General features: G+C 40.5%; 1 protein-coding gene and 1 long non-coding RNA gene across 5 annotated transcripts; one reads left to right on the forward strand and one right to left on the reverse strand.

Moving 5' to 3' along the window:
- Positions 1-1,589, forward strand: sox32 (SRY-box transcription factor 32). The gene is made up of 2 exons (XM_044176659.1): positions 1-487; positions 730-1,589. The coding sequence occupies exons 1-2, from the start codon at positions 16-18 to the stop codon at positions 1,425-1,427; spliced, it is 1,170 nt and encodes a 389-aa protein (XP_044032594.1). The 5' UTR covers positions 1-15; the 3' UTR covers positions 1,428-1,589.
- Positions 1,590-3,808: 2,219 nt separating this feature from the next.
- Positions 3,809-6,113, reverse strand: LOC122866765. Of its 4 annotated transcripts, none has more exons than XR_006375802.1 (4): positions 5,800-6,105; positions 4,887-4,995; positions 4,351-4,733; positions 3,809-3,875 (listed from the first exon to the last, which is right to left on the reverse strand). It is a non-coding gene; the product is annotated as an uncharacterized LOC122866765 (long non-coding RNA). The 4 variants fall into 4 exon arrangements; XR_006375804.1 differs by lacking the exon at positions 3,809-3,875 and having other exon boundaries at positions 3,882-4,733; positions 5,800-5,902; positions 6,035-6,113; XR_006375803.1 differs by lacking the exon at positions 3,809-3,875 and having other exon boundaries at positions 3,882-4,733; positions 5,800-5,902; positions 5,998-6,088.
- Positions 6,114-25,838: the final 19,725 nt, after the last annotated feature.

The raw sequence follows: 25,838 nt of genomic DNA on the forward strand, positions 1-25,838 counted from the left end.
TGGTTGGGGCGTCAGATGGGCCTATCACCGACCCGAGAAAACACCTGGAATTCACACCTTAAATCCACTCCTCCTGGCGTCCTATTGGTGGAGTGCCCACATATATCCGTCACTCTGCATCACCAGGAGGATGACAGCGGCCTGCAGCAGAGAGCCAAAACACCATCAGCATCTGTAACCATGCGTTTTAGCCACGACCCCGCCGCTTTCCAGCTCTGCGCAAACGGCGCTATGTTCGAAAGCGAAGACTTGGGCTCCGCAGACGTGGAGCAGATGACCGAGGTGCGCTCCCCGAGTTCAGGGCCCTCCAGCCCGCTGTCGGTGAACTCGGACTACAGCTGCGCCAGCCCCGAGGCCAAGTCTTCTTCAGCGCAGCAGAGAGTCAGGAGGCCCCTGAACGCCTTCATCATCTGGACTAAAGAGGAGCGCAGGCGGCTGGCGCATCTTAACCCAGACCTGGAGAACACGGATCTGAGCAAAATACTCGGTAAGACTTAACAGCTTGAAAATGTTATTAATACGACCAGTGTTCCCTCCTAAAAATATTAGAAATGTTTAATGTTTGGCCTAGAAAATGGGGGACACCTTGCTCAAAAGTAGCATAAAAAGGTTTAATTCCAGCCCAAAATAGCTGCTAATGGTTCACATTTAAGTTTTTATTAGCTGTCATAGGGAAATTTTGTTAAAGCAACGAGTATGTAGATCATTAACCCCACTGTGTTCCTGCAGGAAAAACCTGGAAGGCCATGTCTCTGGCTGAGAAGCGTCCATACATGCAGGAGGCTGAGCGCCTGAGGGTCCAGCACACAATCGACTATCCCAACTACAAGTACAGGCCCCGCAGGAGGAAGCAGCTGAAGAAGAGCTCCAAGCCTCCGAGTGCAGATGCCTCCTCTTCCCTCCCCTCGCTCTGCAGCTCAGGCTTCACGATGCCCTACAACCTCACCTACCTTCTCCAGAACCAGCAGCAATCCTACCCAAGCACGCCCGCTTTCCCAAACTCCCCAGCTAACTGCACCCCTTTGCGCAGCAGCTACCCAAACACTCCAGTTTTTCCAGACACAGCAGCAGCAGCAGCAGCAGACGCCTTCCAAAATAGGCCTGAGGTGTACCCAAACCCGTCTGCGTACCCTGCAGAGCCTCAGGTGTATTTTGGCAGTCAGCACGGGCACATGCAGTACGGTTTCTCAAACTCTACAGGTCCCCATGTGGATCAGGCGGAGTCCAGGGTTTACGGGGGCCTGCTGTGCCCTGCTGGGCCCTCCCTGGAGTTTTACCTGGAGCAGGTTCAGCTGGACATGCTGTACGATCTGGACCGCAGCGAGTTCGAACAGTACCTGGGTCCGAACCCCCACAGGCCTGAGTCAGTGGATCCCAGCAGCTACCATCAGCAGAGCTGCCACAGAGAGAGACGCTCACTGTCGTAAAACTACTACAAATGGTGTATTTATTTAAATTATTTCAGTGTGTCATTTGATGACTGCTGAAAGTGTATATTGTGCATTTTGTTTTTGACCAGTTGTGTTTTTAAATGACTAGTGTACTGTCTTTCAGTGTAATTATAATGTATCAATAAATAATTAATTCAACTTACAATGTTCATGTCCTTATTAACATCTTTAAAATGAGAGAAGATTAACAGACTAAAACAATTTAAAAACCCCGTTATTATTTATATAGTAGGTGTTAAAAGGCCACTCCATTTAGAATCACACTTTCATAAAGCTGAGACAGATTTTTATAAATAATGGACAAAATCGATGCAGCAAAAAACTAACTTTTGGTCCCTACAATGGGTCAAGGCTGCAAAAACACTGGATCCTACACTTCCCATAATTCAACTTCATAGCAACTTTTTGTTAGACTTTTTGTTAGACCCTTCATCTTTCCTTTAAAACACCTTTCTGGTATAAATCTGGCAGCCCAACCCTAATGACATCATCAGGGGTTACCTCAGGTTGAGACTGTTCATTTGTTTTGGTATACTGCCCTTTTTTGGAATAACCTTTGTATTTTTCTCAAACATGTACTATTTTGCATCCTGGAAGTTAGCATAAATTCTAATTCTCAACTGTATATTTCTAATCTTATATGATATATATAATATTGACTAAATTACAGATTAATTTATGCAAATTTACATTTAAAACACAAATGTGGTCAAACAGTACATTGACGCCATTCATTTTTCTATTAGTGCTGTAAAAATAATCAATACGTGTTTTTTTGTTTAACAATTTGGCACTTTACTATAAGTCTCCCTAGTTAGCATTTATACGCACGAACACGTAATAAATGGTTTATAAGACACTATAAAGCAGCTGAAAGCATAAGTGGTATAAGTGTTTATTAATGTATTTGTCAACAAGGCAAGGCACTTTATTTATATACTTTATTATATAACTAAGATAATAACAGATAATGAATGACAGTGTAGTGAAACAGGTGTAATAATTTAAAATATGTCTTCATAAGAGAAGCTATAATTGTTGACAAATACTTTACATTAATAAACACTTAAAAATGCCATTATAACTGCTTACAACTACATTACAGTGTGTTTTTGATGTATTAAACGTTTATATACTGCTAATAAATGCTAAAAATGGGGGACTTAAAGTAAAATTTTACCAAAATCTTTATATGAATTGTGACTCTCCTCAGCTCGGAGTTGTTTGTTCTTCTGTAAACTATATGACGTGTACTTTATGGTTATTGTATGGTAGAAGGAATTAATACTTTTTCGTTTATCTCAATAAAGAAGAAAAAAGACAAACCTCCAGAGCCACAGAAAACATCACACAACTGTTCACAGGGTGAGTCCTCAGGACAAGTAAACTGATCTTGATGTGTGTGCCTCTTTAAGATGACTGCGAATGATTTTAAATATCTGTTGCATTAAACAATGTTGGAGCTATACTACCCACCCTTTGGCAGAAGCCAAACTGTTGACACACTGTTTTATCTCCATCCTCATGTCTTTCTTGGCTCAGAGAGGGAAGTAGGGTGGGCGCCAAGGGCATAAACTTCCCAACTTCCTGTTTCATTTTAAAACATTTCACAAAGGCTCTAAAAATATGCCCAAAAATCGACATATCTCCAAACTCATTCGACTTGGCTGCCAAATGTTTACCCATTTAGGAAAATGTTTACTTCGCTGCCCTGTATTTTCTGTGTCAGAGCCTTGAGGTTGAACTCCGTCCTGGACAGATATAACATGTCAGGTGCTGCAAAGATGAACCCCTGTAATTCTCCCGAACTGTAAAAAGCAACGGGAAAATGTATTGTTTAGCATTTCTTACTTCCTTCAAACAATTGAGCAATGGCTAAAACACGATTTTATACAGAACATAAATATAAAACTTTTCAAAAAGGTAAATAAATGTGAAATAAACACACAATCTTGCACACTGTCGATCAGTTGTTAAAGTTAGTTTATGATCCAACAACTTTCTGGAGTGCAAGAGCTCTTTAGTGATAGTTACCATCCATCCATCCATTTTCTACCCGTTAGGGGTCGCGGGTGACTGGAGCCTATCCCAGTGACTTTGGGCCTTAGGCAGGGTACACCCTGGACAGTGGCCAACTCGTCGCAGGGCTAACACAGACAAGGACAGACAACCATTCACTCACATTCATTCAATACGGGCAATTTTAGAGTTATCAATTAACCTACACATGCATGTCTTTGGACGGTGGGAGGAAGCCGGAGAACCCGGAGAGAACCCACGGTAACACGGGGAGGACATGCAGACTCCACCCAGAGAGATTGTGTGATGTTGGTCTGGTCCGGGAATCGATCCCACGAACCCACGATCTCCTTATTGGGAGGCAGGAGCTTTAGCCGCTCTGCCACCGTGCCAACCAATAGTTACCTGCAAAGATAAATATATATCAAATAAAAATAACTAATGCTACTATAAAAACAACAAAAAGTCAGCTAATATTCAGGGCAATCCTCTTGGACGGATCCTCTTCTTTCTACAAATAATTGCTGACAAGAAAACAAAGCATTCCTATACACTTCAATTTGGACACCCTCTTTGGGCAGCTGTTGCACCAAATCCAATGATCAGAGTGAAGTTTGTCAGTGTCTGCATCTGTTTTTGTACCTAAATCTGTCTTTTTTTTAAAATAATTGTTGCTAATATTTGACGTTTAACTCTGGATATACGTCATGAATGACTGCACTTTCATTGAAAACATATACAAAATGTCTGCTGATTTATTGATTTCTGCAAATATACAGGGGAATAACATATGTTTTATTGTATTGACAAATTTTCTAATCAGAAAAGCTTGCATTCCATGGAAATATTCAGCTTTTGTAAAATACTGTTAACAGTATACCTTCACCATTAATGGACATCTTTACTGATTTGTTGACTTGTTTTGGAGGTATGCATTTACACAGTTCTGCTCAGTCATCCCTCTGAAACTAAGGTGAATAAAAAAAACAAGATTATCTTTAAACGGGTCACATGCTGAGAGGGATTATCTGCCATTAACTTCCTGATAATATCATAGTTCTAAAAAACGTAGTGCGTCTCTGGGATTCTTTTTGGAAATGAGTCTGCAGGGGGGAAATGTTATGAGTCAGTGATGGAAATCAGATCTTGAGGTGTTGGAAGGAAATGGATGAGCGCAGAGGCTGAGGGAAGGATGACCTTGCTTGGACGAGAGAGCAGAAGAGCTGATTAGGAAAGTGAAGACCCGCTGCAATCCAACGGCACCTGAATGAGCGGAAGAAATCTGACGTCAGTTCAGTTCCCATGACAATATTACAAAACACGCTGCAATGTGAAATGCAGAAATGTTCTCCAGTGCAAAATAATACTGTGGACATGCATAATATGGAAATATTAGTGGTTTATGTACTATCAGACCTTGTTTTCCCTCTTTTAGTATCTTGAACTCAAAGCTGTTAGTTCCACTTGTTGTTTTTCTCAAACTTTGGCCCCTCAGCAACAATTAATGACCAGTTGCAGGAACTTCCTGAAGGAAAAACAACGGGATGATATCAGTGTTTCAGGTGAAAATATCACCAACAATAAACAGTGATGGAAGTGGCAGCTGGACAAATCAGATATCTTTGTTACATTTATGAAACTCATAACTATTTACAAGGCTGTGCTCTAACAGGCTTCTGGTTTATTTAAATGATATAAAAACAACTGAAAGTGAATGTGGAAGAGGTGAAACTGGAATAAAAATGGACAAAAATATTTCCGTCTTTAAGAGTAAACTTGTGGTGTGTTGTGACTTAATAAAGTGATGTTAAAACCTTTGAAATACGTCTAGATTTCCTCTTTTATGTAGCATCACTAGTGGCTAAATCTCAGCCATTGTTATTAATAAAAAACAAAACCACGTATTTTCAGGTCATTCCCCAGTTATTTGAATGCGTGCAACCAAATTATAAGCTGTTCATTGATCAAATGGGTTTCCTGTGTGAATTTATGTCACCTCCATCCAGTTATTTTTGCGAGTAGTCCAAGAATGGATGCCTATATCAGAAATCTGCTGGAAAGCTCACAGAGGCAAGTTTGAGCTTATCGCCGGTGGAGAATGTGAGGAATCTCAACATGTCAAACACGCTGTAATTCAGAAGAAACATTCCTCAACCATAAAATACTTTCCTCGTTAGAGATTAAATATGTAAATATGCCAACTCCGTAGGTCCAATATTGACAAGCCACATAGCTGGAGTTTATATTAAACATAAAAATAGTTTTGAGCACACTTACCTGTGACATTCTCGAGATTTTGTGAGCCATAATTAGGTTTTTCTTGTCTTACCTCCCACATGAAGGTCATCAATAGTTTCCTCTCTTAAGTGCAGTTTGGGTACATCCGGGGCTGCTCTCTGCAGATAATGCTCATCCGAGTGTTATCCTGGAAACTGAGGAGGAAACTCAAACAGGAAGAAGTGAGATACTCAACGGTTTCTTATCCTAAAGAAATAATGAAGTATAAAGAAACGGTTTCTTTGTTTACCCTGTGCAACTGGAAAATGTAATTCCATAAAACAAACCTTAAGGCGTTCCCACAAGCTAAGACTCATGAGAGCAGGACTTTCTGGTTGAATGAAATGTGTCTGTCTGATCTCTTCATTGTGTCAGTCTGCTCAATCTCTAATCAAGTACTAATTGGGCCTATCAGATTACTATAACCTCATCAGGCCAGTCATGCACTGGAGTTTCAGCAGCTTTTCACCTGTATGTCTCACAGGTTTGCATCTTCAGCAGTTGTCCAGGCCTACGTGTAGCTAAAGAAAACTTTTAAAGGGTCAAATTTAAACATTTCTCTTACTCTACATTATTCTACTGGTATCTAGCCACAAAGATAGTTTTTGTTTTTTCTGCCCATATTTTGGTTAAATATGCTTTAAATATGCTTTAACCCCAATGCCCCTGTGAGTATTATACTGTCATACTATATAATATTATTATATAATTGAATGTCTATTATTGGTGCATTAATGTATAAGTAGTGTTTACTGCTGTAGTTGGTCTAGGTGGGGTTAATTGTAACCACTTTATATGCTGCGGGTTTGTTTAATGTATAATAATGAAACATATTCTATAAGATAGTTATACATTTTGTATGAAATTTTAACCTGCAATGTAACTACTAACTTTTGCTGTCAAAAAAGTGTAGTTGAGTAAAAAGTATATTTTCTGCTAAAATGTGGTAAAGTCAAAGTATAAAGAAGCATAAAATGGAAAGTACCTGAAAAAGTACAGTACTGGAGTATATGTACTTAGTTACATTCCACCACATTTCACCTCCATTGTATTATATTGGCAGCCCAGAGATGGATATCTTAAATCCTGTCCACAAAAACTATCTGCATGGCTGGATATTAATTTGGGTGAACTAACCCTTTAATAATTTATTCTGCAGCCATAATTAAAGACCCAAATGAGAAGGACGAGGTCTCGTTCTGGTGTGCAGAAAGTCACAAAGAGCAATTGTTTGTGGTTAATATGACCGCAGCCGTGTTTTCCAGCCTAGTCGGTGACTGCCAGACAGACGATTACTGTAACAGGGTCCGACAGACACACTGAAGAGAATAGAGCAGCTGGGTGTGTCCCTGTGACCTGCTGGGCAGATACAATACTCTAACAGAGTCTCAGCAAAGAGACTAACGCCTGTCAACAAACACTCAGGGGATGATTAACACAAACACAATCCTCAAACTGGCCGGAAGTGTTTGTTTGTGTCTGGGCTGCTTTTATAGTTCTCTTTACATATACAGTCTATTACAATATGTATGTGTATATACTGTACATTTGTGGAGGTATTTTAACATTAAATACCTTCATCAGAATGCAGTGTGGCGTGTTGATCAAAGTCATTCCTACTAGATAATTTTGTGTGGAAATGACGTCACACCTTCTTCCTCAGTGTCTCCTGTTGTTTTATGACTCAGCCTGCGAGCATGTCCATGAGTTTATCTGCGATGGGTGTGTGTGTGTGTGTGTGTGTGTGTGTGTGTATGTGTGTGATATGAGAGTGAGCATAATTGATTTTAAGTTTCTGATTAAATGATCATTCCAGATACAGTGCTGAGACGCACCTATCAGAGCTATTACAGGGCGTGATTGTATTTTAATTTTCTGTTAAAGTGTGTTTCCTTTTTTATTTGTTATTTGCTCACTGCCCCCTTTTCACTGGAATAAAACAACAAAACTGTAACCAGGAAATGAAACTATGTCCTACTTATATTTCCTTCTCACTCATTTACACTTTTGATATGTCAGCTGACAATTGACCCCGCTTAGCTATTGTTGCTATTCCCGTCAAGCTTTCTCACACAGCGCATTAGCAGTTTACAATAATTACCGTGGCAGATTTACAATACATTTTTGAAACAATGCTCCCTTCAGACAGAAGTAGAAAAAAGCAGCTTCTCATTTCTATCCAGCAGCCGCTGATCTTTATTAGCTCTAGCTAGCTAATTAATGTTTCCAGCTGATAAAAATGAGAACCCTATAACCTTTTATAGGGATCTCATTTTCGTTTTATAGTTTTAAATATACAATTGATGGCTACATACATGATATCATGCTAAAAGACTGAGGCTAAAGCCAAATCCCGGGCAAAACACCGGAGCCCCTCAAGGCTGTGTGCTCAGTCCCCTCCTGTTCACGCTGTACACCCATGACTGCAGCCCCCGACATGGAGACAACTCCATGAAGTTTGCGGATGACACCACCGCCATCAGCCAGATTACAAACGACCACGAGACTTCATATCGGGAGTAAATCAACAATCTTGTAGAACAACCTACTGCTCAACGTCAGCAAAACCAAAGAGCTGATCGTTGATTTTAGGAAACAGGAGGCATAGATACAGACCCCTGTCTACATCAGTGGAGCTGAGGTGGAGCAGGTGAACAGTTTTAGGTTCCTGGGAATCAGCATCACAGAGAACCTGACATGGTCCTCTAACATCTCCACCCTGGTCAAGAAAGGAAAGGAAACTTAAGATGGCAAAATTCCCCGTGCCAAGTTCTTGTTACCTTTTTACAGAGGAGCAATAGAAAGTTTTCTGACTGGAAATATCACAAACTGGCATGCGATGTGCACGGCCCAGGAACGGAGGGCTCCGCAGCAGGTGATTAAAACCGCCCAGAACATCATTGGTACCAATTTACCAAGCATCAGTGATGTCAGTGAGGTGCCTGCGCAGAGCCCACAGGACACTAAGGGACAGTACTCACCCAGCCACAGCCTGTTCACCTCTGCTGCCGTCTGGAAAGAGATACAGAAGTATCTGCTGTCATACCACCAGACTATTCAATTAAATTTTAGTTATATAGTGCCAATTTATAACAGAAGTTAGCTCATTGCAGAGCAGCATCTTTCCTCAGGCTGTAAGACTCCTAAATTCATCCTCATCATCCGCACTCCACCATAAATAAATAACATGGAACTTTCTGTTACGCTGGTCTTGCACATTACCACACCACTACCATGTACAGTAACGGTATATATTGTTTTATTTTTATTCTATTCTAATTTTAAATATTTATATATATGTTCTGTGTGTGTAGCGTGAAGGGACCTACAACTTCAGTTTCATTGTGCAGCCTTGTGTTGTAGAATGACAATAAATAGTACCTTGAACATTAAAAAGTTAGCATCCTGGCTACATGTAGAAGACATGGATATAAAGAAATGTAATTGTTCTTGTATTGCAGTGTAGAGCTTGTTAGTCCAAATAGTTTAAGTATAATAGGAAAAATGTAAGCTCAGACCATTATTTCGTTCCTGTTTGGTGGCTTAGTTTAGATACTTGGACAGGTTAGATTTATGCTTTATTGTTTGTATTTTCAAACAGTATGTTTTCACTTTTAAAGAAAAAAGGCTAACCAATGCATAATGTTGGTTGGAGTATCTTCCCCAAAATCCAATAAAAAGCATGACAAAGCCGTTAACGTTAGCACAAACTCTCACAGTATACAGGTTCGACTCCCACACACTACGGGGAAACACTGGACAGTGGATGTGCTAGTCGTGAATGGGGATTTTCTTTATGTAACATGTAACCCCTCAAAATAATGAAGTTAGTTAATGATATGCTTCTTGGCCTTGGAAACAACACTGGTTACTATACCGTACTGTAGGTAGTAAGCTAATATTAGCCAGACATGCTAATACTAAACACACTGTTCAGTCCATTCCTTGCTCTGTGTTTTTGGTTTTGGGAAGGCCTTGACATTCTTTAAATGCCAAATATTGCTCTTATTACAGGCCCATGCACACCGCTTCGACATGTGGAGAAAACAAAAGCTTGACAGACCTGCCATGTGATTAGTTATGGTTGCTAAGCTATGACTGAACAATCACTGTTCAGGGGAAGGGTTTAGTGAAACAGTTGGGTGTGTTTTCACAGCTGTTGATGGTATGTTCAGTTTAGGTTAAGAGAATTATTATGAATTGTTTTATACCCAGTGTTAATAAGGTCAAGATGGTATAAATCAATTTATAGTTAAGTAAAATTGTGTATTTGTGTGTGTGTGTGTAGACTGCAGGGGGTCATTGAAGAGGTGAAAATCTCTTTATAATTCATGCAGAAAACATAATGACCTGTATGCAGCTGTTTCAAATTTACATGCAATGTGAGCATGTGCGTGTTTGTTTGTAACTGCATAGCATTTCCATACAGTGACAACACCAGCGGCACTGTGTTGAAGTTACAGTTGGTCCCTCAGTGTCTTCCTCCACCTCCCTCTGCCTTGTCAGTGGGCACCTGTTAGTTTATGTTGACGTGGCGTCTTTAACACCTCTGCTGATTGACTTAGCACGGTAAAAGCCTAACAGCTCACCAGGCCCCTCAGCAGGTAGCAGACTGTGTGCATGCAGCAAGCTGGTGGCACCTGAGGGCAATGCATTGTGTGCTAAACTGCTGCTGCTGTAAAATCACTTTGGTTATAATGCTCTGATATGATGGTTACAGTAAAAAAAAGCCTGAATTTAACATCTTGTCATCATGGTCAGAACCCCCTCAACCCCCTCAAGAGGTCACAATATTGATCTGAGGGGTCATGAGATGGTTAATACGATGGGATACGATACGATTTCTTTTTCTCAGAATTGCCTCTCATTTTCTTTTTTCTTTTGACTTTTTACTAAAAATATACCTCTTCAGACCTCTTACAACTATTAAAATAAAACAAAGAAAATAAATCTGTCTCTGGTTGACAAAGGGTCGTCACAACCTTTGTTTAAAGGAGACACAAGGTAAAAAGTATGGGGACCAGTGGAGTGATGATAAGGCTGGCAGGGCTGCATGTGCAGTAGGTGTCTGCAGGTAGCAGGGCTCTAGTCAAAGCTACCTACAGTAAATTGAGTTAAAATGACATCATAAAACCAGGTCCAGGTGAGTTCCAGTCAAAGGTGTTTGACATAGAGTAAAGCCCAAGACCAAAGCTAATGAAGTCAATTTCAAGAGCAAAATGTGCTTTAAACAGTGCGCTTTTCTTTCCAAATTTAAAATTGAGCATCTTCATTCCTTAACATCATCTTCCAACTAATTAGCAAAAAAGAGTTTGACTAATTAACCCATATCAACATTTGAGAATAACTGCAAAGTCTACACAGGTTGCTTATTATGTAACTGGTAGTTATAGGTTTCTTTACAAATATTGAGATTAGCAGGAAAAAGCTGATTCAACACCCAGAAGATAAAGACAAATATGAGTCAAAATACATGCAAGATAAGCCCAACATTTCAAAAAAGTGGCCTTGATTTCAGGCTATCGCCCTGGCATCTAACTCAGAGTAAAGTATTTGGTTTGATTGGCAGGTTATTGTTGAGTTTGTGTGGGTGTTGAGGAAGGTTGGACCTTCTCTCAGGACGTAGCCTCACTTCCCTCGCTCAGAGGCTCTCAGGAGGAGAGCAGTGTGCCTTTTAACTTCTTTATTTGTGCTGTGTTTGTTAAGGCCACATTCCCTGAGCCTGGCCTGCAACTTGTGTTATTCTTCCTGTGCTGTTTGCCCCACTCGCAGCTGGAAGGACAGGAAAACCGATCTGGAAAACTACTTCATGTATGTCATCAGTGATTACAGGACGGCAGCCTGGTATTGGCAGCCTTGTGCCCAGGCTCACAGGGGCAGGGGCAGGCCTGAATAAAGCTGTCCCCTGGGGGAGCGATGCTGCGCACCCCTCCTCTCTCAAGACCTTCGCTTTTGCAAGGAACTCCATGAGTCCATGCAGCCCTGTCAGCACTCTTCCTGTGGAGAAACTGGAGAGGAAGCTCCACCAGGCAGCCTGAGGTGGCCAGAAACCTCTACAACTTTCAATTTCTTTCTTTTATCTTTCCAGTTAGAACACACACAGACTCTGCTGCACATCAACAAGCGGTGGAGGAAGTATTCGGATCACTTACTCAAGTAAAAGTGACAAAACCACACTGTAAAAATACTCCATGACAAGCAAGCAAGAGTCCTGCATTCAAAATCTTGCTAAAAGCGAGAATATGTAACGTTTGCTGAAGAGAGGCTACTATGGCTACAAGTGGCAATTACAGGAAATTAATAAATGCTGAAACTCAACATAACAGTAGCACAAGTAGAAATGCATCGTAATTTCAGTGAACCGATTCAGTAATGTCCGTTACATAGCTATATCTAGCTAACATTTGCTAATATAAGCTACCAGTCATACCAGACCAAGTCAGGCTGTAGGGGCAAAACCCCTGAGGGTACTGAATTGAGAAAGAGTGCATTTAATTTTTCATGAATTCAACTTTTCATTTGAAAGAATTCATCATTTCTTCTTTCAAGTTACATAGTCTCACTTTAAGTCAAAGTAAACAAGTACATCAAAATGCAAGCTAAGCAAAGTAAACGTAATGCTTCAATATTATATATTATTGGACTATGGTGTTTTATTTACTTTCATTCATCTGTAAACAGCATTTTAATGTTGTACCTGGTTCATTTGAACTAACTGATGATCATATTGTGTTTTTTTGCTTAAATAAATTAATCTTAGTAATTATTAATTACTTGTTCAAGTCCTAGAAGTCTTTAAAATAATGGATGAAATCTACCAGTCAAGTCAGAATTGTTCACCCTATTTCCTATAGAAATCAATTTAAGAGATCATGGGGAAAATTACACCTTATTCATGAAACCCGTTGACTTCTATTAAGACAGGTTGAACTGATGTCACCACAATGGCAGATTCTTTCACTTGTTTTAAGAAAACTTAAGACTTAAGACTTTCTAGACTCAATAATAGACACAAATTACTTGGTAAAATGGAGATTTTTGCAGTGTGCAGTATGTAAAACCTCAATCTTCAAGTAACTCCAGCTGTCAGGTAGATTAAAAGTACAACATTTCCTGAATTATTTCTGAAATGTAGTGTAGAAGAAGTATCAGAAAATTTAAATAAAATAAAGTACAAGTACCTCAAAACTGTACTTGAGTAAATTCACTCAGTTACTTTCCACCTCTGCTATTAACAAGAATAAGTTCACGATTTTTGATCACATTAGTCATCAGATCAGCCTAATTTCTGGGATGCCACTTTCCCAGGCAGAGGACCTAGAAGAGCAATCTAGGGGAATCAGGAATGACAAGGCAGTCCGGCCTCCCATTGTATGTGAGCGTTTACTCAGCATGGAAGAGCAAGGACAGTGAGGCTACAAGAATACAATAGGCTCATATTTATTTACTGCTTAGTGGCAGCCAGGGACGCCCCCAATAGCTGATAGCAACTTTACAGTAATAGACCTCTAATAAAGACCTCTGAGGGCAAGTAGAGGCTAGACTCTCTGGCTCTGTCCTGAGTAAAGGTATTCTGAAACGCCATTACAGTAGCTCTCACTTCAATACAGTGAGAGTGTTGAAACAAGTAAAAAACATTAAAAGAGTTAAGAAAACATAAAAAAAATAATACACATATTCACAGAGTGCATTTAAATTCTCATTGTACTTTATACACTTCATCACACGGTTTGGGAATGAGTATGTATGCACATATAGACTAGGCAGCTTTAATCTTTTAACTAACAGTGGGATTATGGAGGGATCTTCTGTGTATGTGTGGTCCATGTGATGATGTGTCATGTTGCCCATTTTCCCTTAACAAGCTCCCTTCTTTTGTGCATAAGCCCGAAAATGGCAAAACAAAAAAAAACAAAACAGGTGTTCTTTGGAGTTTACTATTAAAAAGTTAGAATTATGTGATACTAAGTGAGACAGAGCTACATGTGTGCAGATTTATCCAGTGAAAATAAGGCTTTCAGGTTTGTGTGTAATGCTTTTCAGTTCCAGTGGAGGGCTCCCTGTGTTATACTGAGTTCATAATCCATCTGTAAAACACAGTAAAGCAGAACTTCTGGATAAATATGAACTTACATTTATTTTGTAATGTCAGACAGGCTGCATTTCCCTTAAAACTCCACATGCAGTATGAAGAATACTGCACATACATACCCTCCACTATTTGGGACTAAAGTTCAAACCGCACAGTTTAGTATGTCCAGCTGATCTGTTGTTTTTAAACACAGCCTGTCAGAGGCTTGACCATCATTTACACTTGTTTCCTTCCATTTAATCTGACTGAAAAGTGCCTGGAAATCGACCAAACCAGCGCCGACTATCTGACCTACATGACCGAGCCCAGAGTCTCAGAAAATTAATTTTCCGAGAGGCATTATGACAGCGTGATTTATTGGTTGCCTTGATGCCTTGTGGGTGTCACTGTGAGAGCAGGGCTGAAGTTGAGTGGCTTTGATGCCCTGTCCGTCCCCTCCTCCAATCCCTGAGTTTCAGAGATTAACTCAGACACTGGATTAAAATCTCAAAATAGAGAAATCCTTTTTAGATGAACAGATTGATTAAAAAGGGGAAAAGATGAGTGTGTGGTAAAACTGAGCTGCTGATATTCTCACCTGGGAGTTCTCAAATGGCGAAGGTCCACTTGGAGCTCGTTCAAAACTCACAGTTGGGTTCACCTTTGATGAATTCCAACTGTTTCAAGACAGACAGTCGATCCTTACAGTAGAGCTCTCATTTGAAGTCCAAGAAAACGCTTTCTCTTTCTCTCTTGTTTACGGTGTCACTTGTTAATTCTCTGTATTTTTAAAGGGTTTTGCCCTTCAACAGATCTGGTGGATAAAATGGATAGGGTGTTTCAGAACCTTTTTGGGTGTTTGCATCTCCATAGTGTAGTTGTATTTAGGTTTGTTTTTTCAGTATTTGCACAATACATTTGTCATTTGTCACCACCGATCGATTTGTTACCATTTTGGGAAATACGGGTATTCGCTTTTTTGCCGAGAGTTAGATAAAAAGACATCACTGTCATATCTGTGCGTTAAATAGGAAGCTACAGCCAGCGGCTGGTTAGCTTAGCTTAGCGTAAAGACTGGAAACGTGGGAAACAGCTAGCCAAGCAGGAATGCTATCCAAAGGTAACATAATCCACCTACCAGCAAAGCCACATAAAACCACAAACTGTTGTTTTTACACATAGTTTTTTGTACAGATTAAACAAACAAAATATAATGTGTTAATTAGTGAGCTTTAGAGGTGGATTTTGTTACCTTTGGACAGAGCCAGCTAGCTGTTTTCCCTCCTGTTTCCTGTCTTTATGCTAAACTAACTTAACTGGCTGCTGATGGTAGCTACATATTTACTGCACAGAGTGGTAGAGTGGTATCGATCTTCTCATTTAATTCTCTGCAAGAAAGCAAAAATGCGTACTTCCCAAATGTCAAACAATTCCCTTTAGGCCACAGTGTCAAATCTGATGAAAGTCTGATTTCTCTTTTCTCTATAATCTTCATGAATTTGCATCTACATAGTTCCATTTAGGTTGTTTGTGTTTGCACATGGTATTTAGACACACACACACACAAAGAAATAAGAGACAAAATGCACAAAAAATCGATACCTGGTGCATGCTCAAACATGCACAAAACTGTACACCTGCTCATGCATAATTCAGTGTCAGAAACCTTTTGACCTCCACTTGCTTTTAGCTAGCATTTAATTTTTGAACCATAACTGTTTGGTGCTGGGTTTAGGGAAATCAGCAGATCTAAGTTTACTTCTTGCTATACTGCTGGGTCTGGTGTTAACAGACAAAAGCCTGATGCTTGATATCGTCATCATTGTGTGGTCTGTTTGATTGCAGGAAGCAGGTGTATGTTAGTGTGGCCTTTCAGACCAAATTTAGTCATCCACTCACTTCCCCCTGGACCCCAGGTTCCCTCTGCGTTTCCCAGCAGAGCTCAGCCCTCCCTCCCGCCTGCATGCATGAAACACTGTGCATAGAGCTTATACCTCAAATATCAGCTGCATGTATTTAGGATTTGTTGCATTTCTTTGGATCATTTTAGAGTTTTTTAAATGTCTTGTTTTTGCTGCTCCACACTCCTCTCCAACATCTCTCTTTGCCCTCTTCCTCCGTCTCCACAGCTCCCCTCTCTCCTTCCAGACCTAAGCTCTCTTCCTTCCTGCCCTCTCACAGCTTCCTGCTCCGGCTCTTATCACTCCAGAAAACGTGACACGGTCTCAGCCCAGTCAAACCAACACTAACCTCTGTAGTCCCCCTTTTCCTTGGCCATCACTGCCTTAAATGGAAGTATTCTGGCCCCGCTGGGGTCTAAGTGCCTGCAGAGGAGTGAGGGGATATCACAGAGGCCATATCACCCACCTGGGCCAAATCTGTTAATGGACTTATTTATTATAAACAATATAGCCTCTACTTCACAGCCTACAGAGGAACAATAAACCTGAAGTGGCCAGGCTTGTTTTTATTTATGTATTTATTTATCTGAGAGGAAGCCGTGGGCAAATTGGGACATTATCAACTCATTCTCCTTGGAGGGGTTTTCCTTTGAGCTGAGGAAATCGTCTGCTTTGATTTACTCTGTAAATCTGTGCCTTATAATACAGCAACAGGAGATCGCATGAGGCCAAGGCTGTGAGGTCTGGTTTGTGGTAAAAATGTGCAGAAGCATGCTCAAGCTGATGTAACCTTTAAGTTATTTTCATTGAATATCCTTAAAGAATAAAATAATTCCTAATTTCTTGTTTTGCCATCATTGTACAGTAAATATAAATGATCATACTAATTTTACCTATTAAAATCTTCCTCAGTCTGGTGTATTCTCTCAATATGTCACCTCAGATTTAACAAATGCTTATAGGAGCATCTTGAGTAACATTATGTGCATGGCTTGCAGGCTGTATTTATTGTTGTTCTATGACACCGCTGCCAGATACGGGTCTGCTAGGCCATGATAGAGACCATGTTATTGTAAGGCCACAAGGCCATCTGATAAGGCTCCATGCTCCACAGCCTGCAGCGATAACACATGTTTTGGATGGTATCAAGCCAAAAAAACTGAACCTGCCGCTGCACAGAATGCAACAATTTCTGCAAAGTTCAAAGTTTGCACCACAGGCATTGATCAGAATATCTGGATGCCATTTTTCAGCTGCAGATAGCGTCCTCTTGGATCTCCATTGTTTCACACACTGCAGCATGTCAGCATAGGTAGCAAGCTTTTGTCTGGATGCAGTTAGTGATGATATCAGGAGGGACTTTCCCCCAAGTTTCCTGATATGAGTTTTTCCCATGTTATCATATAGGAATAGTCACAGGAGGGATGCTGACCAACTATATTTTATATATATATATATATATATATATATATATATATATATATATAAAACATGTTAATTTGTGTGCTTTAGAGGTGCTGTGGGAAGATTTTGTTACCTTTGAACAGAGCCAGGCTAGCTGTTTCCCCCTGTTTCAAGTCTTTATGTAAAGCTAAGCTAACCAGCTGCTGGCAGTAGCTGCATATTTATCTTGCAGACATGAGAGTGGAATCCATCTTCTCATCTAACTCTCGGCAAGAAGGCGAATATTTACTTAATAGCATATTCTCTAAAACGTATTCCTTTAAACTGAGGCTGCAGGGCAGGCTTTGGTGCATTACAACCTTAGGTAGGGAGTGAGTAGATATTGATGATCCAGACCATTGTGTGTAAATGAACTGAGGAGATAATCTCCATCAGGTGAACTCAGACACTGAGAGGTTTAGTCAAACACAGGAACTCCTTGAAGTGTAAGATAGGCCAGAAATGTGAGAAATGTGAGTATTGATAAAATACTCTCATGGCGTACATTTCAATGTGACATGACTGATTGTAGTCAAAACAGCCAGAAGGTTTCATCTTAATGATGTATTTTTGGAACATGTTAATATCAGCCCTCACCTTACTCTCAAAAAGGAAAATTTAAAAATATAAGGTGAAAGCTAAATTTTCACACCTTATTCCACCCATTGTTAACTTGACACCAATCCATCTGCCTTGCGGTAATAGTATTTAGTATCCTGAAGAAACAATTTGACAAGAAATTATCTGTGAATCTGATTAAAGGTGGGTTGGTTCTTACTATCAGTGCTGCTTGTTTCTATACAGCATTAGTGTAAAGGGAACAACGTAGGGAGGAAGCACTCACACACACAGTGCATTTCCTCCATAAAACCACAGCTGGGTGAAAACAACATGCAGCGCATTCCTCAGAAATTTCTCTCACTTTAGCACAATAAAGGATCTGCAGAGCACTGTAGTCTCTAATGTAACTGCACCAGTTGAATAAAGGCTTGTGCTTGTAAAATGTGCGCAGTTAACTTTGCAATGATAGCATGATTATATAAAAGTGTTTCATCATTAATAGGTACTGTAAAGTTCAGAGTTGACATGGGAAAACAGTTTTAAGGAGCTTTTAACCGCAGTCCAGTAAAGGAGAAGTTGCTGCGTCTATGAGGAAGTTCCAGCCATGAGTTTTGCAGTATTTGTTCTGTAATCTCCATAAATGACGCTGCATTATTTCACTGTGAGAAAAAATCTATAAAAAGTCCCATTTTAACAGAGTATTTTGTTTCCACCACAGCTCAGGATAAGTTTCAGGATCTAGAAGCTGTGATCTTTTCTCTTATCTTGTGTCTCTGCAGCTCCCTTGCTTTCCTCTATTGATCCAGATTCTTGCTAGGTGCGATGTCACTGATCACACATGCTATTATTGATCGACATTGGACACCCTGGGCCGACATGGTGTCCTGTTAGCACCATCGGGGGTATCTGCGTTTTGTTCTGCAGTGACGCTTTTGTGTCTCAACAAGGCAAAGGCCACACATGAAAAGATTCTGAGTGTTTGAGCCACTGAGGAATCAATTCACACCCTGATTATCATATACAAAGGCCTCACTGTCTCTCCCTTCATTTCCAAAAAAACCTAGTCTGTTTTGAGTTTGATCAGTAATTAACTCATCAGCTTTCATCACAAAGGCATCAAACACTGATTTTAAAGTCTATATTGTTCTGATTTCCATTTACTCTGGAGTGAAAGTGCAATCTCTTCAACCTGCATCGTCATGTTGCTGCAAAACAGATTAGATGTATTGAGGGGCTTCTTTGGGCAGAGGGGTCAAAGGCAGGTCATCTCTAAGTTGTGGACAGCAGTATTTATGTGGCTGGTGGCTGTCAGGAAAACAATAATGTTGCATGGACATAATCTATCATTTGTTTTCTCACCAATACTTATGAAGGAGTTCCTTATTTTACCATACAAAGCCTAAAGTGCAGGAATTGTGTGAGCGCTGAAAAATGACTTTGTTGTTTATCTGTTTGGCTGGCCAAAAGTATTGTTGGCACATAAGTGATCTAGTTATTGTTTAGTTTTGTTTAATGTCATCCCTTTGATAGTATTTTTTTAAAAGTAAAAGTTTATTATATAGCTGCTGTTCATTTTCTAATGTTTTGAAAGTATTTGTGTGCATGTTTTGTTCTCTTTTAAAAGAACTAAAAGAGTTATTTCGAGCACATACTCATGTGTCAAGGACAAAAAGAAAAGAAAGACCCGAAATAGACAAGTCTTATCAGTTTGGGAATGGTCATAGCACCAGCAGAAACAATGCTGTGGCGAGATGGGAGCTGAGGTTGACCCTAATAATGCGACTGGGCTGTCAAGGAACCTGAAGAACAGGAAGTCCACCATACCTCTGTCTTCATGGATAAAGTCATAAAAATGATAAACACGGGTCTCGATTAGCCTCTGTCAGGACAATGTGCTGGTTACCGGTGGGGAGGATTAGGGTCGGGCCAGTAAAAGTGAAGAGATGAAAGAGCTTGCGCTCCTGTGTGGCTCCCTGTTCGTTTCACTGAGGAAACCTGGGTTTTCCCTTTCCCCCGCTTACTAATGGTGATTCATCAGTCAATCAAGACGTTCTATTAATAGATTTTTTTCTCCCTGTGGTGTTGCTATAAAGAAGTGGGAACACAGTTACAAATTAGTGAAAGTCACCCTGAGAGCAAGGGGGGTGGCTTAGTGTAAGTGTACACTGGAGTTAAAGGATAATTCTGGTTTATTACAACTTGGATCTTATTTTTAAAGGTTTGGCTATTGTTTCTGTTGGTTAGAATAACATTGTACACACCGGATTAATTAATTCATCAAGAAACACAAGCTTTCAGATGATCATATAGGTTTTAAACAAATCCCCACGTTAGCTAAACTTAACCTAAAATCTCCATTGTAAACATCCATCATAATTTACAGACTGACTTCCTGATTGACCTTTGACTTACTGTACTTACCGTAGTTACAGTATATGCACACATGTTTTTATGTGCTATAAACTGATTTATATAATTAGGCTAATCTGTTGGGTTTGTAAAAGCCATTGTTTGACATTTTGGGAAACACTCTTATTCGCTTTCTTAAAGTTCCAAATAATTCTCATGTCTGTAAGCTAAATGTGAAACTACAGCCTTTAGACAGTTAGCTTAGCTTAGCATAAATACTGTAAACAAGGGGAAACAGCTAGCCTGGCTCGGTGCAGGGGTAACAAAATCCACCTACCAGCATCTCTAAAACTCATTAATTAACATGTTATATCTCGCTTCTTTAAACCGTAACTGTTCAAAGTGTACACAGTTTGTGGTAGGCACAGCCAGGCTAGCTGCTCCCCCCGTTTCCAGTCCTTATGCTATGCTAAGCTAATAGGCTGCTTTGTTTCAGCGATGCCTGTGTGTTCTCAGACTTCAGCAATTACTTTGGTGAGTATCATAACTCACTGATAGAAATGATGGCCATAGAAATGATGGCCAAAACTAAGAAAATGTATACAAGTTGTAAAATAAAGAAAAAATACTAATAATCAGTTTTGTTGCAACATACAATACCCAACATTTATGACTTGATTTATGGTGCTGAAATGAACTATGTTTTTTGAAAGAAAGGAGGCAGCTTAGACTTTGGTTGACAAAATAATGACAACTTTTAAAGAACTGGCTCTCTATATATAGGTGTTCAACCTCAAATAATGATTTTCTTAATATAGATGTACTTTATTATTGTTTAGATGTGTGTATATACCATTTTCTCCAGATGATACATTCACAAAGGCATCTTCCCACGTGTGATGCCACCGATTCAAACCCTAACACGATGTCCTTGACGTTATAATTTTGTATTGCTGTATCCTCTAAGTCGCCTGAGTGAAACTACAGCACTATGGATGTTCTCAGGAAAGAGACTTTGATTATTTTACTTGTTGCTTCCGTTTTATTGTTGGCTGACCCCTTGCAGTGTGCAAACCCCGAGGTCACCACAACTTGTGGTGAAAAGTTTCTAAACATCCTCATGTTAGCATGACTGAAGGCATATTTAAGATCTGTCTTGGACCCAGGCTTCAGTTTAGTAAAACAGACAGAGAACGAGGGCGAGACGAGAAGATAAGGCGGATGTGCTCATCTCCAAACTGAGCAGGAGAGACAAACAAGAAATAGTTTTATCATCAGAGCATCTTCATGAGGCAGGGGCAGGATGGTGCTGCAGAGGGGTACAGGGTGAAGATATCAAAATGACCTCTTTGCTGGAATGAACTGCCAATAAACACAACAGGGCCGCACAGATTCCCACCTGATTCCCATCAGATCCCTGACAGATTAACACCTCCAGAACAATGAGACGAGAGTGGAGACGGCTTCCTCTGTGTCCCCGCTTGTCTGGAGCAGACAACATCCCAGTGCTACCCTTTCTGCAGGGTTGGGGTGTGTACCAGCAATCCCCTGAGGGAGGGGAAAGACTATATCACCAACAACACATACAAGCATCTGTGTGTGCATGTGAGTGAGAAGCAACGCTTTAGGCAACGTGATCTGTTTCTTTCTTTTTTTCTGCCAGAATTTCAAGTCCAAGACCCGGGGAAAAAACATGACCAAACACAGACTCTCACATCCTTTATGTGAGCATAATTTAACCACCTTAACCTCTCATATCTCCAACGTCCATCACAGGGTGATTTTCAGGTTACTAAGAATCACCCACCAATAAAAAGCCACCTTTAAATGAGTAATACACTTTTTCTTGACATATTCGCACTACTGGTCGTCAACAGGCTTCAGCAGAGTTTGACTGACAGCTGACGGCAGAATAGAAACTCGTTCCTCACTGACATTATTAGTGTTGAAACTTGAAATGTTCCAGCTTCGGGGAAAGGTGTGATTTCTATTCACAGAATCAGTCTCAGACAAGATGTTTCTCTCTTCCTTTCTCTGCTGCACACCTGCTATGTGCTCCCCTCCTTGAGCTCCTCATTCTCTCCTCCTGACGAGCCCCTTCCCCCATCCTGAAACACCTCCCACTCTCCAGAGCAGGTGTTGGAGGAAGTCATAGTCTAATCAGACAATCTAAACAATCACTATCTCACCACTGATAATGACAAATGTCTACACACTTCCGTTGGGTCCAAGACTGTTTGGCTTCCAATTTATTTTCCAGCTTTAACTATAACCTACAATACACATGACAAGAGAACTATAACCTTGGTTTGATGTAGGGCTGCAACAAGCTATGATTCTTACCATCGATAAATCTATTACTCATTTTTTCTATTAACCCTCTAACACCAACCCCCTTTTGTTGGTGAACCGCCTAAATGGGAACAAATTTTTGATCGTTAGACCGCTTTAAGGGATGTATTACATTGTTGAACTACCAAATTGCTTTAAAAGTATGGAGATCCTGTATCCTGTGCATCAAACGGCAGACAGACAAAGTTAACATCTAACTGGTGAACACTGTGGAGTATTTAGCAGCTAAAGAGCCAGATATTTCCCTCAGGAGTTGGTGAAGACGAAAACAGAGCTAAAAGAGAGTGGATATTGGACTTACATTCACCAGGTGGCCAGAAATACGAGTCCAAATAAATGATGATGTCGCTCCATGTCTACTGGATGTGTAAATAGGCAACTGTTTGCTAACATGTTCATAGTCATATCAACTTTATAAGGTCATATATCATATATATCAATGTTGTGGTGCCAGCTAGTTGCGCAGCTCCCAGGTCCCAAAAATCTATTCATGCAGGTTTAAGTTTTGAGTTTTATACGTGTGATATGAATCTAATCTATCAATAACATATATTACATTTTTATAATCATGTAGTGTTTCATAGTACTAGCAATCCATGAAATTTCTACATAGTGCTTCTTCCCACAGGAAGAGCAGCGTGGTAAATGGTTAATACATGAATTGTTTAGTCTATAAAATGTCAGAAATGTGTGAAAAATGTGTACAAATTGGCCTTGGGCTCTGGGAAATTGTGATTTCAACATCTTCAAATCGCTTCTTTTGTACGACCAACAGTCCACCACCCATATAACTTCAATTAACGATGATATAAAAGAAATAAAGAAAAAGATCTTCGCATACTAGACACTGACACAAGCTAATGTTTGGGGGGTTTTTCATGATAAACGGCTTAAATGATTAAGTGATTATCAAAATGATTGCAAATAAATGATCCGTTGATTAATTTCTCCATTCATTAACTAAACATTCTTGTATAAGTGTAAGATTTTAAGAATAGGGCAGAATACACAAACATTTACTGCTAATTAGCATTTGAGTATTGTTTAAACTCAGAACACTTTGCCCTTCAGTGGCTTTGTCCAGCTCAGGCCTTCGCAGCTCAGGGGATCAGTGCAGAGTGCTAACATATATATACCTTCCGTCCCTGTGATTTAAACTAACACCACTGCCTCGCAGCTCAGCACAAAGGAGCCAGCAAACACATTGTGCAATTCCCAAGAAAGCCACCCACAGACATTTATACAGCAAGACTGGCGACCAGCAGCTCAACTGCGTTTCAGAACTCACTTGGAAGGCGGACAGTTTGTGCTGCTACGCCAAGGTCAGGAAGTGCTTGCAGAGGGACAGGAAGTGCTCACCGCTGCAGTAGCCGAGGCTGGAACTGAGATAATGCCATTGTGTAAGCAAGCCAAGTGACCTCTCCCTGAGCGCAGAGTCCAGAGGCTGGCGTCGAGAGCCCTGGCCCCCACCCAGCCCCAGACTCCCCAGGCACGGGGTGGGGGACTTAGTGGAGGGACAGGGGGAGGGATGGAGGGTGAAGCAGGGGGGGTATGAGGCGTGTCACCTCCCCTTACCCGTCCCCACCACCACCACCTCCCCTCCACTCCTTTGGAGTGACTCTGAACCTCACCTTGTAGAGGAAATGTGGCTGCGTCTCCAGACTTTATGACTTCTCCCATCAAAAGCCAGGATTTTTCACTCCCACACAGCAGGGAGAGAGAGAGCGATGTGGCCAGGGCACACTCATACCCACGCCCATGTCAACACACGCATTCACAGAGACACACACGCAAACACACACACACACAGAGTCTCTCTTTCTCCACTCTCTTAGGATCGGAGGGGGAAAACCTTATCAGGTCATCAGCTGTAAAATAGACGATGACAGTATTATAGTCCAGATCCTGTCCCATGCAGCACTTGGCTTGGACCACTATCCAAAACACCCTCCCACCAACCCCTAGGGGGTCACCCAGTGTGCTCTGGAGTCCCTGATGGTGTCTGCACAGGGCACGAAAAGGTTGCATAAGCATCCCTCATATTTCTGTCAGCCCCTTTTGACGTGTCAGAAGGACTGTAACCCACAACGAGATGGGAACAGTCCGAGCAAAGATGGAGCTGACAGGTTGAGGTCTGCTGGCTCTGATAAGAACCCCTGCAGCCTGTGGGTGATGTTTGGATATCTGGCCATAAACAGGGGCTTCATTCTCTGCTACATAAACACTCCAAATCTGGATATTTGAGGTGCAACAGGTTGCTTCAACCCCCCCGTATCAACGTCCCGGTCTGGCACAGCTGCTCTAAAAAACAAGGAAACACATTCTCACACATTTCTGTAGCTTGCACATGTGTCATAGAGCTAATAGAGTTTATAGACTATAGTACTGGCTGACGTCATCTAAACATTCAATAAAGTATGAGTGTTGCTCAGTGAAGCAGTCCAAAACTTTCACCTCAAACTCAGTGAATTAGCCTTATTTTAACTTTTTAAACTCAGACAAGGATTATAAAGTATACAATGAAGTGAATGAGCATCTAATGAGGTAAAAAATAATTTGATTGAGACACAATAGTTCAGATATTTTAGGGTGAAATGCACCTTAAAGCTTGTTGAAAGAGGTATAATAGCTGGGAATCAAAAATAATAAAATAATAAAATACTTTTGATTCTTTTAAATATGCTGTTTTATTTTTAGTCATCACAGACTTGGCATTATACCCACCATGTTCCTGTATGATGTCATTCCTGTAAAAATAAATTAAGGCAAAGAAATTCGGGCTTTTCTCTTCAAATAATATGTAATTTATTACTGTAATTTGTACTAAATGTAATGTAAAGTTTTTTACGCCCTCAACTTTTAATCAATCAGCTGTTTGTTTGGGTCTGACCGACGTCTAGCCAGGCAAAGACAGAGTTTCCACATGTGAAACCTTTCTGACATTTGAACGTCACAGCCTGAGACACCAGTATCACAACATTTTACAGTTTTTGTGTCAGAGGCCTCATCACTTGACAACTATGTGATGGGTGTTTATTTAAGCTTTCTCCGCTCTTACTGACTTCACTTTTAGGACATTTAAATCACCAATTAACGCCTTTTGTCCAGCGCTGGTCATTAGGCTGCAATCAAAGAAAGTCACCACTAAAGAAAGTCGATCGTGCGTAAAAGTTACGAAAGAGGGAACCATTAACTCCACGCGTAAACCTGATATTCAAGATTTTAACACAATGCACAGACTGACATCAAGTGTATTGATGTCTGAGCATTAGTGCCAGTCTAATACAAGGGTGAGAGTTAATACTGGACCTTGTGGCTGTCCAAATAAACGGTATTGTTCCAAAAGTAGGCACAGTTATACACATTGCCATTTTTTAAAACCTCGCACTAAAGCCTGGATTTATATTTTAGTGT

The sequence above is a fragment of the Siniperca chuatsi genome, linkage group LG19, assembly GCF_020085105.1.
Source record: "Siniperca chuatsi isolate FFG_IHB_CAS linkage group LG19, ASM2008510v1, whole genome shotgun sequence".
NCBI lineage: Eukaryota > Metazoa > Chordata > Actinopteri > Centrarchiformes > Sinipercidae > Siniperca > Siniperca chuatsi.